We start from the raw sequence: 15,729 nt of genomic DNA on the forward strand, positions 1-15,729 counted from the left end.
TGGGCACCACACACACACACACACACACACACACACACACACACACACACCCCACACGCACTTCACACACACCCACACACCACACGCACTTCACACACACACACCACACACACACACACACCACACACACCTCACACACACAGCACACACACCACACGCACTTCACACACACCCACACCACATGCACTTCACACACACACCACACACCCCCCACACGCACTTCACACACACATACCACACACTTCACAAACACACCCATACACCACACACACTTCACACACACATACCACACACACTTTACACACACACCCATTTCACACACACACCCATACACCACACGCACTTCACACACACCCACACACAAGTCCCCTGTGCCCTGACCTGAGGCACTGTTTCCTGCAGACCCCACCCCACACCAAGCATCACCCTGCCTCCTCCTCAAAGGCAGGAGAGGGAGGAAGATGGGGCCATCAGGAGAGCTCTGGAGGAGAGCCCACGAGCCAGGCCATGCTCCTTCAGTAACGGCACCCTGACCCTGGCCCTGCATGGCGGGGGGCGGCGGCCCTTGGGGAAGGCTGGATGTGCTCGTGAGTGGGGACCTTAGGCAGGCGGGAAAATGGCCCCAAAGTAGTTCTTCGCTGTTGCGTGGGGAAGATACCCTGCCAGTGTCGAGCACCCTGAACATGCATGGGACTGATAGGACACAGCGTTTGGGTTACAGGCAGCTGCCCAGCATGGCGGCAGGACTGAGTCCACATGCAGACCCCATCTGTGAGGCTCGGGGCCGGGGCCCGGCACTGCGGTGGGGTCCCCTGTCTGGGGCCCCAATGGAGAAGAGATGCGGCCCGTGGCCTGAGGTCCACACCCAGGAATCGAAAGGCCAGGCCTGCCCCTCTTCCCCAGGGCCCGTGGGCAGCACTCACCCTGCTTTCGTGGGAGGCGGAGCTGGCTCCCCCTTGGCTCTGGCAGGTCTGTGTGGGGAGGGCGTCGGGGACGGCGATGGGGACGACGAGAAGGACCGGGACCTGGCAGGAAGCAGAGGTGTGAGGAGGGCACCCCACCATCCACGTCCCAAGGGGCAACTGCTCAGCCTGGGGTGGCTCTTGGTCATTTCCTAAAATGCACCTCTGGGGAAAAACAGACGCTGGGGGCAGGCAGCACCCCCATCAACTGTCACAGGGGAGCTGGCGGGGAGGCCGCCGAGCATGGGGCTCTCGGACACAGCCTGGGGGAACGGTCAGTAGTGAAGAAACTGTCCCTGACCTTGTGAGAACAGCTCAGTCACAGGGCTCTGTCATGGGTTCAGCATCACCCACTGCTCACATGGGGCCGGCTGCAGGTGAGCCCCACACCCTGGGATCGCCAGAACCCCCAGGTTCCTCAGCTGGGTTCCATGTTTCTCCCCACAGCTCACCTGGACCGGCTGCCTGAGAACGAGCTGTGCCTGGAGGACCGGCTGGAGTAGGAGCTGTAGGACGAGGAGCGGGACCGGGAACGGGACGAGCCGGAGCCGGAATAGGACGACGACCGTGAGGAGGACCTGGCCCGGGGACAGCAGAGGTGAGGCATCTTCCCCTGCCCCGCTCACACAGACGCGCCCCCACAATCAGACACTCCGCCCTTGGGGCACCTCATGGACGCTCTGAAGTCCAGTCCCCTTCTCGTGGGAGAGGTGCTCAGAACCTCTAGGTGCCGGGTACACTCACAGTCAAGAGTGACACAGCTCCCAGGCCCTCGGGCACAGAGCCAGGACACGTGCTCATGCGTGCTGATGAACCAGTCTGACTCAGGCAGACACACACGTGTGTATCTGTATGTCCACCAGGGCAGGTAGTGGAAATACTGAGTCCACAGACACCTCCAGCCTCCTCCCTCTTCAGGGAGCGCCCCCACTCTCACTGCCCACAGCGTCCTCACTTGTTTGGGAGACCTGTTGCACACACACATCTCAGAGGTGCCGAACTGAGCTCGCAGGAGACAGGTGAACCGACTGCACACCAGGTCAGGCTGCTCCTGGCTCTTCTGCCAGCAGTGCTTCTTCCCTCGCTGACCCTTGCCCAGGCCTGTGCTCCGCTCTGGGCTGCCTGCACCCTGGTTCACCTCACCATTTATTCTGGGGTTCATGGAGGCCTTGCCTTGGTGCTAAGTTTCAGTCCTGTTAGCCAGTGATGCTCTAGAACCCAGCCTTGCTGAGGAGACAGACAGAGTCCTGCTGACCTCCCTTACCTGGAGGAATTGGAGGCAGAGGCCGATGAGGCTGATGTTTTTCGACGCCGTCTAGCACGGCTCGGAGAGACCGACACCCCGAGTTTCTTCTTCGGAGACTTGGACCGGCGCCAGGGGTCCTTCCACTCGTCGGCTCTCTTCACCTGGGGTCCTGTGGATGCCGTCTCCTTCTTTGGTGGCTCAGCTTGACGGCTGAAATCACAGAGGGGTTAATAGGTCTGGGGCCACCTCCCACCAGACAACTCTGCCATTTGGTGAAAGAAACTGTGTGGGAGGAGAGACTGTAACCTAACAGCTCACTCCAGGGATGCCACACACACAAGGCAGCAAACACTGGCAACGGGAGACCTCCCCTGGAACTGGACACGCAGGGCTCTCTCCACGAGTGCTGTCTCACAGAGCCACAGGGGAGCTGGACACTAAGCAGTGCCCTCGGAATCCCCACCCTGCCCCCCACACAGGTGCTAGGTGGGGCGCGAGGAAGGGGCCCGTGGGTGTGTGCCCTAGAGCTGGGTGCACGGTGGCAGCACCACCAGCCCTTAGGACGCTAACATGATTGAAGAAATCCTGGTTTCCAAGTGAGTTAGAAACTCTAAGTATTAACCTAAGCCCTAGATACTTCCTTTGTTTTCGGGCAGGGCAAGTCAACAGTGTGAGGATGCGTGTCCAGACCAAAGGCTAGCGGGTCAGAACAACCCACCCCCACCACAGATCACCACCAGTCGGAAACACACACGGCCGAACCTCCCAGGAGGGTGGGATCACAGCTGGGTCCTGAGGGCGTGAATGGTGGGGCCGGGCGGCAGCTCGGCAGGGCAACACCGAGAGCACAGGGTCCCAGAACTACAGCAGTTCAATACCAAGGTACCTGCTGGCCTTGTGACACATCGATCAGATAAAAATCACAGGAAGTGAAGCAGGGCAATAAACCCTGTCATCCGGCTCTCCTGGCACAGCCGCTCCTAGCATGTCCGAGTGTCCCCTTTGCCCGTGTTCATTCTCCACCAGGGACCCTGCAGGTACAGCCAGGGCTGCTCGGGGACTGCCCCACCTGGAGTGGCCCTCCCTGACCACGGACAGCAGTGCTTCACTGTCAGGTGTTACATAATCTGAATGTTTCTCTACTGTTCGCTACTTCTGTGTTTAAAAAACACAAATGATAAAATCACCCTTTCTATTGAGTCTTTATGAACATCTTGTCTTTTCAAGGGTAAATTTTTAAGATGTGGAATCAGTGGGCCAAAAGAGGCAACCCTTTAACAGGTTCTTGCTAAGTTGTCAAATATTTTCCCTGGAAGTGAAAGCATTTCACACAGGGCTCAGCACGGTGCTTGCTCCACACTCCCTGCCCGAGCGAGCCTGGGGTCCTGTGTCACCAGGCGCACCACCACGCCCAGAGAGGAGCACATCTGACTCCTGAGAGCTCTGCACACAGACAGCGCTTCCGGGAGGCCGCCTGGGGGTTTCAGCCATGCCCGTGCTTGGCCAGTTTTCCGGGCAGTTCCTGGGGTATGACGATGGGAACCCTCTGCTGGCAGGTGTTTTCCCAGGCTACTGGCTTCCACTCATTGGTGACTTGTTCCAAGTGTTAATAGCTTCGTTCAGGCTTACAGAGCCATCTCCACCTGAGCCCACAGGCCGGGAAACTGCCTTCCCTCCAGAAGGTGTGGGCGATGCCATCTCCAGGCACAGATTCTTCCTCAGAGGGGCTGTGCTCCCTCATTCATCTGCCTTTTCTTATTTCAGAATCTGATCTGCACATAGAATCACCACATCACAACAATTCCAGACATGCTAATTCTCAGAGGCCTCTGGAGTGTCCTGCCTGTTTACCTAGAGAACAACTATAGCAGCACTGTCAGCCCTGCCTGACCCACTGGGCTCTGGATCAGAACCATGTCGGACGTATGAACAGGGTCCTGACATTTATCCCCACTTTCCGTGAGTGTCAGCAAAACATCAGTTTTATTCACACAACATAAAACAATCACCGCCTGCTGACATCTTCAGAACTTTTCAATCAGTCTATCCACCAATGAGCAGACTCATACTGACCATCTGCTAAGAGCCCCCACCAGGAACAACATCCAGCATTTAAAACTGCCCCAAGGACACAATGAACGGAGGCACAAAACCCTGTAACTTGGCCCCCACACGCTGAGCCACTGCCCTGCTGGCTCCAAGCGTGTCCTCCTGGAAGTGTGTCCTTCTGGAAGTGTGTCCAGGAAGGAAGTGAAACCCACGTGCTGACTTGTGCCAGTCCCAGGCCATCCCAGGCTGCTTTCACCTTTACACTTCCTGTGTTGTTCTCATTCTGAAAAGACAGAACACCTTGATCACAGGTGTTTTCATAAGTCATCAAAATGGCCCCGCTCTGTCAACCTGTGGCTCTTCCAATATAGGCAGAGAGAAACAGCTGGGCAGCGAAGGCGTGCGTGATTCACACTGGAGCCATGTGAGTACTGAGGCTGTGCGTCAGCAATGGGGAAGCAGAAGAACGCTGGATCCTCTCCCCTCGCGGCACACAGCACCCGTGGCCAGACAGGTGGCTGTGCAGCCCCCCAACCTCTGAAAGGCAAGGCTTCCTCACTCTGGCTGCAGTAAGATGGTCTGGCTGTCTTATGAGCACCAGAACCAGGCCTGGAGGTGTCCCTCGAGCCCCACATTCTCCGGCTAGTGTCGTGGACGGGCCAGAGCAGGCCTTGCACTGACTGAGCTGAAGGCCAGCGCCACCTTCCTTCAGCTCGACAACAACCCCAGGACATGCAGGAACCCATCCTGCAAGTCCGCCCATGTTCCCCAAAATGTGGGAGACTGGGCTCCTGACTTTAATTAGTATGAAGAAAACTATTTTTATTTTTTACTTTGTTTCTACAGTGACTCACCAGGACAAGTGATCTGGTGTCTGTTACATGTTAAGGGTGTAAAATTTCCTTTTAAAATGTATTTAAGTTTAAAAGGTGGAAGTTTTTTTTAACCCCATGAAGGTTTTTTGACCACACCACGCAATTTGTGGGGTCTTAGTTCCCCAGTGAGGGGCTGAACCTGGGTGCTGGGTGGTGAGAGCTCGGACTCTTAATGACTGGGCTACCAGGGAATTTCTGGGAACTATCTTAAAATATGAATCAATAGAGCAGGTGGTACCTGGATACAGAAAATCACGCAGGTGTAACACCTGTGGGACAGGGCACTTTGCAGATCAAAGTGGGGCATGAATGAGCCAGCTGAGCCCCAAATGGCCTCCCCCGACTGGGGTCTCAAACCAGGAAGAAGTGGTTTCAGACCTGGATACAAACTGTAAACAACCATTTTAAAGACAGATGTTTTCGGAAGAAGGACTGGATGAACAATCAAGAGAGTTCATTCACAATGCTGTCTGGGGAAGCTGTCCCTAGACGACTGGGGAAGGGCAGGGACAGCTCTCAGTCAGGCTTTGGGGAGCAGGGACAGAGCACGGGGCCGAGCTGGCACCCCGACATGCAGTCACGGCCTGGGCTGTCCTGCTCTCCGACTACACCGAGGAGAACGGAAAGAGACCTGGGAAACCAGGCAGCCGGAAAAGCAACTACACGGGAACGCAAGACGGCAGGCCACCCGCCGACAGGAAGCTGGGGCCACACAGGAGGAAAGCTGCGCGAGCAGGGACAGCTGGGAGAAGGACGCCGTCAGCCGTGCTGGCACTGAGAGCGGACAGAACAGACTTGGCATTTGCATAAACCCTCTGAACAGAGAGGGGAAAACACCTTCCCGTAATCTCTGGGCAGCCCTCCCCCGCGGCCAAAGCCACGGGCAATCTTATCTGCCAGGCTCCTGAGCCTTTGTTCAAGGCCACATGAGAGGGACACTGAGGAGCAAAGGTCACGAGAAAGGGCCTGAGTCCCCTCCAGACACCAGGGCAGAGGTGTGAGGTACGGCAGCCACAGTGGGGGTGCCTGCAAACCCCTGAGCAGCGGCCTAGCCTGGGGTCAAAGACAAGAAAAGATAAAAAGGAGGAAGGTTCTCTTTTAAGATGGAAGGGTGATGAGCTTGGAGAGACGCACAGACAGGGAATGGGCAGCATGTCAGTGGGTTTACCCGCTGCACTCGCTCCCGCCTCCCATGGACCCTTCCCCACGAGTTGCTCCCCTCCGAACTCTGGACAAGGTCACCCCGGGTCCCACCCCGGGTCCCTGTGGACGTGGAGCTGGCTCCCAGGATGGTCCCCAGGATGCCACGAGCCTGAACACCCTGCCCAGCAGCCCTCCTCCAGGCCAGCGGCTCCCAGGGACCCATGCACAGACGAGCAGGGAGTGAACAGGCCCCCCGACTTCCCCCGCAGGGGCCTGGGAAGGTGAGGGCAGTTCCCAGGGAGGGGCATCTGGGATCACAGACCCATCGCTTTATTCCTCAGACTTGAAAACAAATTTTGACTCCACCGTGAGGTTGGACTTTTAATTTCTGGGTGGGGTCATGAAGACTGTTTCCACAGTGAGGCCCATCGTTCCCAAGGCCACTAATGCTGAGGAGCAGCATTAGTCTGGGGTGGCCCTGACCCAGCGCGTTCCCATTGTGGAGCGCAGCCATAGCCTGACTGCTCTCGTGACCTCGTGCATTGATGCAGTTCCCACCAAGGCCACTTGTGGGCACTTGGGTCAGAACTTGAGAGAGACCACAAGTCTCTCCATTTTGGGGCAAGCTCTGTAACTCTGTGCGTCAGTCAAGAAGTTAGAACACAGGATCCACACAGGATCCACTTTTCCTCGAGAATGCCCTGGGCACAACTTTCCCAGAGGAGGAAGTAAGCCATGACCGGGAAAGACTGGAATGAGATGAGAAAGATAAACAAGGTTCCTTAGCTCCCAGGGAGTGTGTCTCCTGCTAGCAGAAAGTCCAAGCTGGGATCTAACTCCTTAAGTGCAAGGATGGGGCCAGTGTGGAACGGGAGGCCCCAGTGGCCTGGCCAGCATGGCAGTTGTCTGGGTGTGAGTGCCTGGAACCCTCGGGGTTATTTAGCAAAGGCGGGTAATACCGCTATGGGATCCCATGAATTCCACAAGTAAGACAGATGGCACTGAAGGTGGAGGTGCCATGGCAAGAGGTGAGGTGCTCGAGGAAACAGGGACGGAAAAAGCCACCGAAAGCAGAAGGGGACCTAAAGTGCCCCACGGAACAGTCAGAGGAGACCCGAGCGGCCATCACCCTTGGTCCAAGCACCAGTCTGAGCCAAAGTGCGCGGGCAGTGACACAGCCATGGCTTGGTCAACCTAACAGTAACCTCCGTGCTCCCAGGGTCTCGAGATTCCTGGGTGGGCGCACTTGAGGAGGTCACCTCCCTGGCATCCAGGTGACAGTCGCCAGGCTGCGGGGAGTGTGAGGAAGTGGGAACAGCACTGCCCCATGAAGAACCCTGGTCCCTAGAGATGAGAAGCTGGCCATTTCAACCCCAAGGGGCCCCAAACCTCTCACTGTGCTCGAATGCTCAGTAAACAGCTTTGAAGATAACAGGCAATCTGGGCGAGTCCTCGGGAAGGTCCCGGATACTATTTGTGTCTGGAATGACATTCATCCGCATGTCTGAGAACATCCTTTCTGCGGTGCCCTACCCACAGAGCACGCCCGCCGGCCTGGCTGTACACACTGGGAGGAGGTTTCATGGAAGTGCTCTTCCGTCACAGCGATTCTCTCACAGAACTGGCTACAGGCTCCGCTCTAAAAACAGCCCAGTTATAGAAGCGGGCAAGATGTCTGGAAAGGCCCAATCATGAAGGTGAGCCTCAGTGAAGGCAGGGGTGTTGACTCCAAACGAACAACATGGGGGCTGGCCCGGAGGCCTGCAGAAGTGTCAACAGGCGGTCCCTGTGGCAGCTGCTCCACAGGAGGCAGCTTGGGCAGGTGAGGGGTGGGGATGAGAGGGACCCAGGCCTGGCAGAGCCAGGACCCACCCTCCTGTGTGCTACTAGCCCCCTCCGGCCACAAGCTGGGTTTTGGGAGCTCTCGCTGGTCTGGATGTAAGGGAAGATCCAGCACCACACCCAATGGCATCCCCTACTCCCACGTGTGGGACCTTCCCCAACAGATGCCGCCCCGTTCAGAGCCCGCATGCGGCGGAAAGAGCTGTGCCTGTTTCCTCTCTCAGGTGTGTGCATGCTGCATGCTCAGTCGTGTCCAACTCTCTGTGACCCCATGAGCTGTAGCCCACCAGGTTCCTCTGTCCATGGGATCTCCAGGCAAGAATACCAGAGTGGCGTGCCATTTCCTCCTCCAAGGGATCTTCCCGACCCAGGGATCAAACCCGAATCTCTTGCATCTCCTGCATGGGCAGGCAGATTCTTTACCACTATGCAAGCTGGGAAGCCACCACGTTCTCTCCATCCAGCTGCTGATGAAAAACTCCCAACCTGTTAGAGGCTAAGTAAACAAACTCTCCCATAAAAGGGAGGTCAGGTAAAGGAATTACAGCAGGGAGCCTGGCCACCTCCTGACGCAGTGGTCACACCAGCTTGGGCTGATCAAAGGAAAGGAAACAGGAGGCCGTGTTGGAAATTCTGCTCTGGTGAAACCCCACCCTTCAAGTTGGTGGCAGGGCTGGCGGGGCCCCAGCCAGGGTGATCAAAGATGAAATTCAAGACTCCGAAGACCAGTGAGCCGGGCTGAACTGAGGCCGACTGACAGAATATGCCCCTCTGCTGAGGGCAGTAGGGGGTCCGCAGGGGAAGAACTGAGCCCAAAGAAGGGAAGTGAACCATGTCAGAGGCTGGCAGCAGAGCACACCAGTCCATGACAAAAGCTGCCTCTGATTTTAGGAGGAATTCACAAAGTTCCCCGAACCCTGACCCTCTAGTTCAGCTGTGTTGTTGCTGAGCCCTTCCTCGTAGGAGACCCTGTGGCTGTGCAGACATCAGATCTGGTGGCTGCTCACAGTGCTCCGCTGCTGGGGGCCAGGCCAAGACTTGCCACTGCCTTCAAGAAACCCTCCTTGTGGGTCTGACTTCCCCAGACTTCCCCGTAGAGAGTGAACACAGGCATCTGTCCATGAGCTACAGGTAGTCCCTGACTTAGGATGGCTAGACTTTTACAACAGTGGAAAGTGGCATGCCTTCAGGAGAAGCTGTGCTTTGAATTTTGCATTTTGATCTTTACTGGGCAGTGAGCCACAGCTCTGTCACCCACATGACCCCAGGGCAGACGAGCAATACACCAAACAGCTCTTCCGGAACCAGGAAACCCTTCAGCTTTCCACTTTAGTACAACTTTCCATAAATTCCATGAAAGATTCCACACTTTACACTGTTCAGTAGATCAGATGCATTTTCTGATGGGTCATTCTACGCAAGACTTCTCCTAAGTTGGGTAGGCCCTGGGGTCACACACAGACTAGCTACTGGCGCCCCCCTGTGCCGGGCCCTGAGACTGCAGTGCCCTGTGCGGGCTCCTCTCTACAAAGACCACAGAGGGCAATAGATAAGCAAGTACTATGAAGTCAGGAGGAGATTAGAGCTGTTAAGAACAATAAATAAAGCAGGAATGCGGGGGCGGGGGGGGGGGTTTGACCTCTCTGAGTAGCAGGTAAAGCCCAGAGGCAGGGGAATGGCAGAGCAATGATTGAGGTGAGCCAAGAAGAGGCAGAGGCCAGCCAGCGGTATGGACAGAAGGCAAAGTGTCTACCAAAAAGGGGCTTCAAAGGGCCCCACAACAGAAAAATTGAAGAAGGAACTCTTTCAATGCATCTAAAATATGATTTACTCTGATTGTTCTTAAAGTCTATCACTTTGCCCAATATTAGGAAAAAACAGAGCAAATTCAGGGAGGTCAGTTCACTATCACCTAGAGGATGAGTATAGAACCCACACTTAACAAAAGACAAGAATGAAAGACTATATGGTCCTGACGTTTACTTTCAGAAACACAAGACAGGACTCTGTTCAATGGCAAGGACAGGAATCAGGGATATGAGTCTGGCTTTTCCACCAAAAACTGTTAGAAATAACGAACAAGATTCAGTGCAAATGCAGGATACAAAAGCAACATACAAAAACCAGTTGTGTTTTTATATACTAACAACGAAGTACATAAAAAAGAAATAATCCTATTTATAATATAAAATAATAAAATACTTAGGAATGAATTAACAAAGGTGGTGAGAGATCTGTACACTGAAAATCATAAGACACTGATGAAGGGACCTGAAGACGACAGAAAACACTGAAACACACAGCAGGCTCACCAATTAGAAAACACGGTTACACCGTCTGTGCCGCCCACACCAACCTACAGATACACTGCAGGCCTAACCAAAGTTCCAACGGCACTTTTCATACAACAGAAAAAACAACCTACAGTTTTGTACAGCACCACAAAGGACTCCGAACAGCCGAAGCAATCCTGAGAAAGAACAGAGCAGGAGGCACCACAGCTCCTGATTAAAGCTGTGCTAAAAGCTGCAGTAAGCAAAGCAGTGTGGCGCTGGTGTCAAAACAGAAGCACAGACGTCAGCGGGAGACAGAGTCCAGAAACAAAGCCCTGCACACCCAGGCAACTAATATTTGCCAAGGGAGCCAAAAACTCAATGGGGAAAACTGGACAGTCACATGCAGAAGAATGAAATTAGACCCTATCTTCAACCACTAATAAAAGCTACCTTGAAATGGATTAAAAAACTTACATGTGAGATGGGAAACTACACAACTCTTAGAAGAAAACAGCAAAAGCTTCACGATGTAGGTCTTAACAATGTTAGATACGACATCTAAAGCACAAACAGCAAACGCAAAAATAAACCTGCGGGACTGCATCTAACCAGAAAGCTTCTGCACAACCAAAGGAGCGGTCCACACAGTGGGGGCAGGTCCTCCACCTCAGCGCTGCCGCTCCCGCAGCCCTCCCGCTCCCAGGCTCCAGACGGCGCGGTTCCTACCTGGGTGGCTGCGGGGAGCGGGCCTTGGGCTTCTCCTTGTCCTTCTCGCGCTCCTTGTCGCGGTCGCGGTGCTGCCGGTCCTTCTCGTCCCGCTTGGCGCGCTCGCGCTCCCACTCCTCCTTCCGCCGCTGCCGCTCCTTGTCCCGCTCGCGCTCGCGCTCCCGCTGGCGCCGCTCCCGCTCCCGGTCCCGCTCGCGCTCGCGCTCCCGCTCGCGCTGTCTGTTCTCCCGCTCCCGTTCTCGCTCCCTTTCCTTCGTGGAAAAGACAAACACACGCACAGGCGGGATCAGACCCTCAGAAGGAGAGGCGCGGGCGGGACGCGAGAGCAGGCGGAGTAGACAGAACACCTGGGTGGGGGTCTCGTTTCTGCACCAGAAATGGACTTGAGGCCACATGGGGCGCCCGCAGAGCAGGCTCTCCAGCATCAGCACCAGGCCTGTGGGCCTGGCAGGCCTCCCGGACCTCAGCTCCCGTCTCGGGAGGTAGACACCAAGGCTGTGCACAGGCAGCCCGGCCTGGGGCTCAGGGCACCCCGGCAGGTCCCACACCCTCTGAGGCTGCCCTGGCTGGCACCAGGCACCTGCAGCCCTGCGGCCCGGCCCCAGTGAGTGAGGACTCTGCTCTAACCGCCTGGAGAAGGGGCACAGCAGGGCCAGCAGCCAGGTCCTCTTCTCGCCACAGGCTCACCATCTGATGTGGTCCCCAGCCAGTCACTCCCCTCTGGCCCTAAAAGCTCACGACTATCACTTAAGCTGTGGCACAGAAACCACTAACCTACTTCTAACGACCTCTTCCAACCGGCAGCTTCACATCAGAAGCACAGGGTCAGGGGCTCAGAGGGTGAAGCACATATATTCATAAACCTACCACATCTCAGAGAAGTGCCGACAGGAATGGCCACGACCCGCCAAGGGTGGTCCTGAGCCGGAGAGAGACACAGCCCCTGCCGCTGGCACTGCTCACCCACCCCGCGGCTCTGGGGAAAACAGAGCCAGAGCACAGACCAGCTCAGAGAAGGAGCTGTTCAAGTCGCCACAAGGTCAGTCCCCGGACCAGAATCCGTTCTCCACAGATGGTCAACTGGGACTTGAAATCACACACCATGCTCACACAATTAAGCCTTTATAAAGTCCTACAAATAAAAATGGGGTGATTTAAAGGGTCCACCAGTGAAGTTCCAACCTACATACCCGGTAGTTATGGTACGGCTCGGCCTCTGTGTACTGCACCCGGAAGTTCTCATACTGCCCGCCACGCCAGAAGCGCTCTATCTCGTAGTCGTAATAAGGGTCTGCGTAAGGCTCGAGTCTGAAAAAGAGCAAGTAAAAGTCAAGCTTATCACTTAGGAACGTTAATGCAAATACATTACATAAAATATCTGCCAAGATTTAGACACCACATTTAAAAAAAAAAAAAGAGACTGCAAGGCTGAGTCAATATTAGAAACTGAATATACTAAACAAAATCACAGACCTACAGAGAAATCAAAGGATAACACCTACAGATGGTGAAAACATTTGTGATAAAAACCCAACCCCTTCCCAATGAGAGGAGGAAATGACACTTTCTTAATGTGATAGATACTGATGTTTATACACTTCAGAACGAAAGCCAGCACCTTATTTGCTGGGAACAGGGAGGTGTTCCCGTTAAGTTCCCAATGGGCAAGAAAGCCCAGTGCCTCTGAGACAACCCACAGTGTCCTGGGGGCACCACCGCAACCAGACTCCAGGAGCCCCCAAGCCACCTCAATGTGCAAATTAAATGACACCATATGTGAAAGCCATGACATGATGGTGAAGTCAATTCAAGCGGTAAGAAGAGCCCAGTAAGGCACATAGATAATTCTAGATAATAACCAGTGAGGAGGGTAGAGAAAACCCCATTTAACCAGCAAGAAAGAAGGAAACATACTGAGGAACAAGGTAATAATACACTTAACCAGAAACATGCAGACTCTACTTGAGGAAAACTTTAACACTCTTGAAAGACACAAAAGCACAGGCGAATAGGATCACATCCCTCATCATCACAAAGGAAAACTGAACATCACCAAGAAGTCAGTTAATTTACAAATCCCTTCATTAATTTATAAATTTAGGGCAATCCCAATAAAAATGCTGACGAGGTTCTTCATGTGGGTAGACAACTGATCCTCAGGTTCACATGGACCCAAGACATATAAGACCAGCCAAGAAACCCTGGGAAAGATAAGACACACCCTCTGTGTAATTTCCCTGGTGTCCAAGGGTTAGTACACCATGCTTCCACTGCAGGGGGGTATGGGTTCAATCCCTGAGCAGGGAACTTAAATTCCTCATGCCACGTGGCACAGCCAAAAATTAGGGGGAAAAAAGACACCCTCTTGAGACCTCACGATATCACAGATGGCCCAGGTCATGAAGAAACAGACCCGAGGAATAAAACAGGAGGTCTGGGCACAGAGCCTGGTGTGGGTGAGAGTGGTGGACCTTCAACCATGGGAACAGGATGGCTCCTACTCCCTGGAAGAGGAGGAGGGCCCTCCCCACACACTGACCCAGAGGACCTGCAGCCCAGGATTGAGAGAGAGTGTGTGTCTGTGTGTGTGTGTGTGTGTGTGTGAAGGGGATGGTCACCAGGATTGAGAGTGTGTGTGTGTGTGTGTGTGTGTGTGAAGGGGATGGTCACCAGGATTGAGAGAGAGAGTGTGTGTGTGTGTGTGTGTGTGTGTGTGTGTGAAGGGGATGGTCACCAGGATTGAGAGAGAGAGTGTGTGTGTGTGTGTGAAGGAGATGGTCACCAGGATTGAGAGTGTGTGTGTGTGTGTGTGTGAAGGGGATGGTCACCAGGATTGAGAGAGTGTGTGTGTGTGTGAAGGGGATGGTCACCCAACAGCAGCTGGGCCCTCAAGCTTCTTTCAGAGATTTCTTGACTCCAGACTAACCCTTCCCATTGGGTAAACTGGTAGGAGAAACAGATGTGCCCAGAGCTCAGAGAGGCCCAAGGCCTCCTCCAGCCTGTACTGCCTCCACAAGGCCTTCAGTGGCTGCTTTCTAGGGCATCTCCCCCTACACTCCTGGGGCCCTGGTGGGGTGAACTCAGGGCTGTGCTGCCAAGTGACAGCCTGATCACTCCCAACAGCCAGACGGCTTCCTCACCCTCCAGCCCACAGCCTCAGGCCTACATGGGCGGCTGTGGCGGCGACTGCGGAAACACAGAGCCGACCCCACAGCCTTTATCTGCGCCCCTGACTGTTGTTTCAGCCGGAAATCAGGGCTGTGCTTTCCAGCAGGAACGCCCCTCACGCGGTGTCGCTGTGTGACCAGGGAGCTGCTGAAGTTGCCTGCTGGGGAAAGACCTGGACTGCCCTGCCTGAAGTTGAGCTGGGCTGAGTGCGGAGTAGGTGCTGGAGCCCGGGTTATGTGGGGGGGCACCACACAGCTCCTCAAGGGCTGACGGGGGTTTCAGCCACATGTGCTTCTGCAATCCATTTAAAAGGCCCATGATAAAATGTCTGGCAGCAACAATGAAGAAACCTGCCATACTCCCGGGTTTTGGGACAAATTTCACAGCTTCTCCTGGTTGCTGGGGAACCTGGGGGAAGGTGGGAGAGACGTGGGTTTCAGGGGCCTTAGGAACAACTGTAAACCCCCTCAGAGCTTGTAGGAATCCCAATGGATGTGAGCCCTCCACAGTCCCAAGGCCCTGGCACAGCACTCAAACATATCCTTCCAGAAGAAAAACAAGGAAAGTCAGCTGCAAACTGTCTGCAGCACCTCAGGAAGGCCATTCTCAGCCCAGGGGAGTGGACTGTGCTGCTGCTCCCAAGAGCCTGGGTCCCACCCAGCCGGGGACACTGAGCTCTCAACAGGGGAAGCAGAGGCAGAACCACTCCTTACGCTGTGTCTCTGACGTCTCTCGTGATCCGATAGTTCCAGTCTCGGAAAACTTCATTTTCTTTGTCAAATTCTCGCTCATCTTCACCAATGGTCACCGTAAACCTTTTCTCTTCAAAATCAGGCTCCTGTTCTTTTCGAATAGTTGCTTTTTTCAAAACCTATCATTGTAAAAAGAAGCCAACACTGTTACTGCTAAGGAAACACAGGGGGTCCTACCCTGACTGACCCCTGATGCCTGGGCTGGCGTACCAGAGGAGCATGACCAAGCGCCCAGTAGGGATTTGCTGAAGCTCTGTGCTGGGATGCACACGGGACCCCACAAGGGCCCCATCCCTGCAGGCACAGTGCACCCTGCACTCAGGAGCTCACCTATGTCTGACTTCCTGTTTCTAGTCCTGGCCTTGAACTGGGGGCTCCAGACGAGCACTAAGTGAGGGGGCAGGGGAAGGTGCTCTAGGCAGGAGAGGCACCCAGAGTGGGGCAGGGCTGGGGGAGTGGGCGGGAACGGCTCTGCTTTCGCACGTCATTTCCCTGAAGTGAAGCTCCAGAGCCAAGAGGGGTAAGCGCGGGAACTGGGAGCCAGGTGCCAGGTGTGGCCTAGCATGAGGGAGGGGGAGGTGGGTGCACTGTGCTTCCCCAGGAAAGATGGCTTCTCCAGATACAGAGGCCACAGGGGAAGTGGCATGGCCCCCCTGGCCTCTGGATGACCTAGCAGCCTCGGAGAGACAG

At 54.9% G+C, this 15,729-nt stretch overlaps 1 protein-coding gene across 4 annotated transcripts in view; it reads right to left on the reverse strand.

Moving 5' to 3' along the window:
- The window catches only part of ZC3H18 (zinc finger CCCH-type containing 18), a 42,354-nt gene that overhangs the window by 5,040 nt on the left and 21,585 nt on the right, over positions 1–15,729 (reverse strand). For 2 of the 4 annotated variants that reach the window (XM_043436420.1, XM_043436423.1), the window contains 6 exons: positions 15,001–15,158; positions 12,310–12,427; positions 11,120–11,370; positions 2,227–2,418; positions 1,415–1,540; positions 924–1,025 (listed from right to left, as the gene is read on the reverse strand). In XM_043436420.1, the coding sequence (XP_043292355.1) occupies positions 924–1,025; positions 1,415–1,540; positions 2,227–2,418; positions 11,120–11,370; positions 12,310–12,427; positions 15,001–15,158 (947 nt within the window). The remainder of the gene's footprint in view (positions 1–923; positions 1,026–1,414; positions 1,541–2,226; positions 2,419–11,119; positions 11,371–12,309; positions 12,428–15,000; positions 15,159–15,729) is intronic. The other 2 variants (XM_043436422.1, XM_043436421.1) reach the window with 2 other exon arrangements.

Source organism: Cervus canadensis, chromosome 18 (assembly GCF_019320065.1).
Source record: "Cervus canadensis isolate Bull #8, Minnesota chromosome 18, ASM1932006v1, whole genome shotgun sequence".
NCBI lineage: Eukaryota > Metazoa > Chordata > Mammalia > Artiodactyla > Cervidae > Cervus > Cervus canadensis.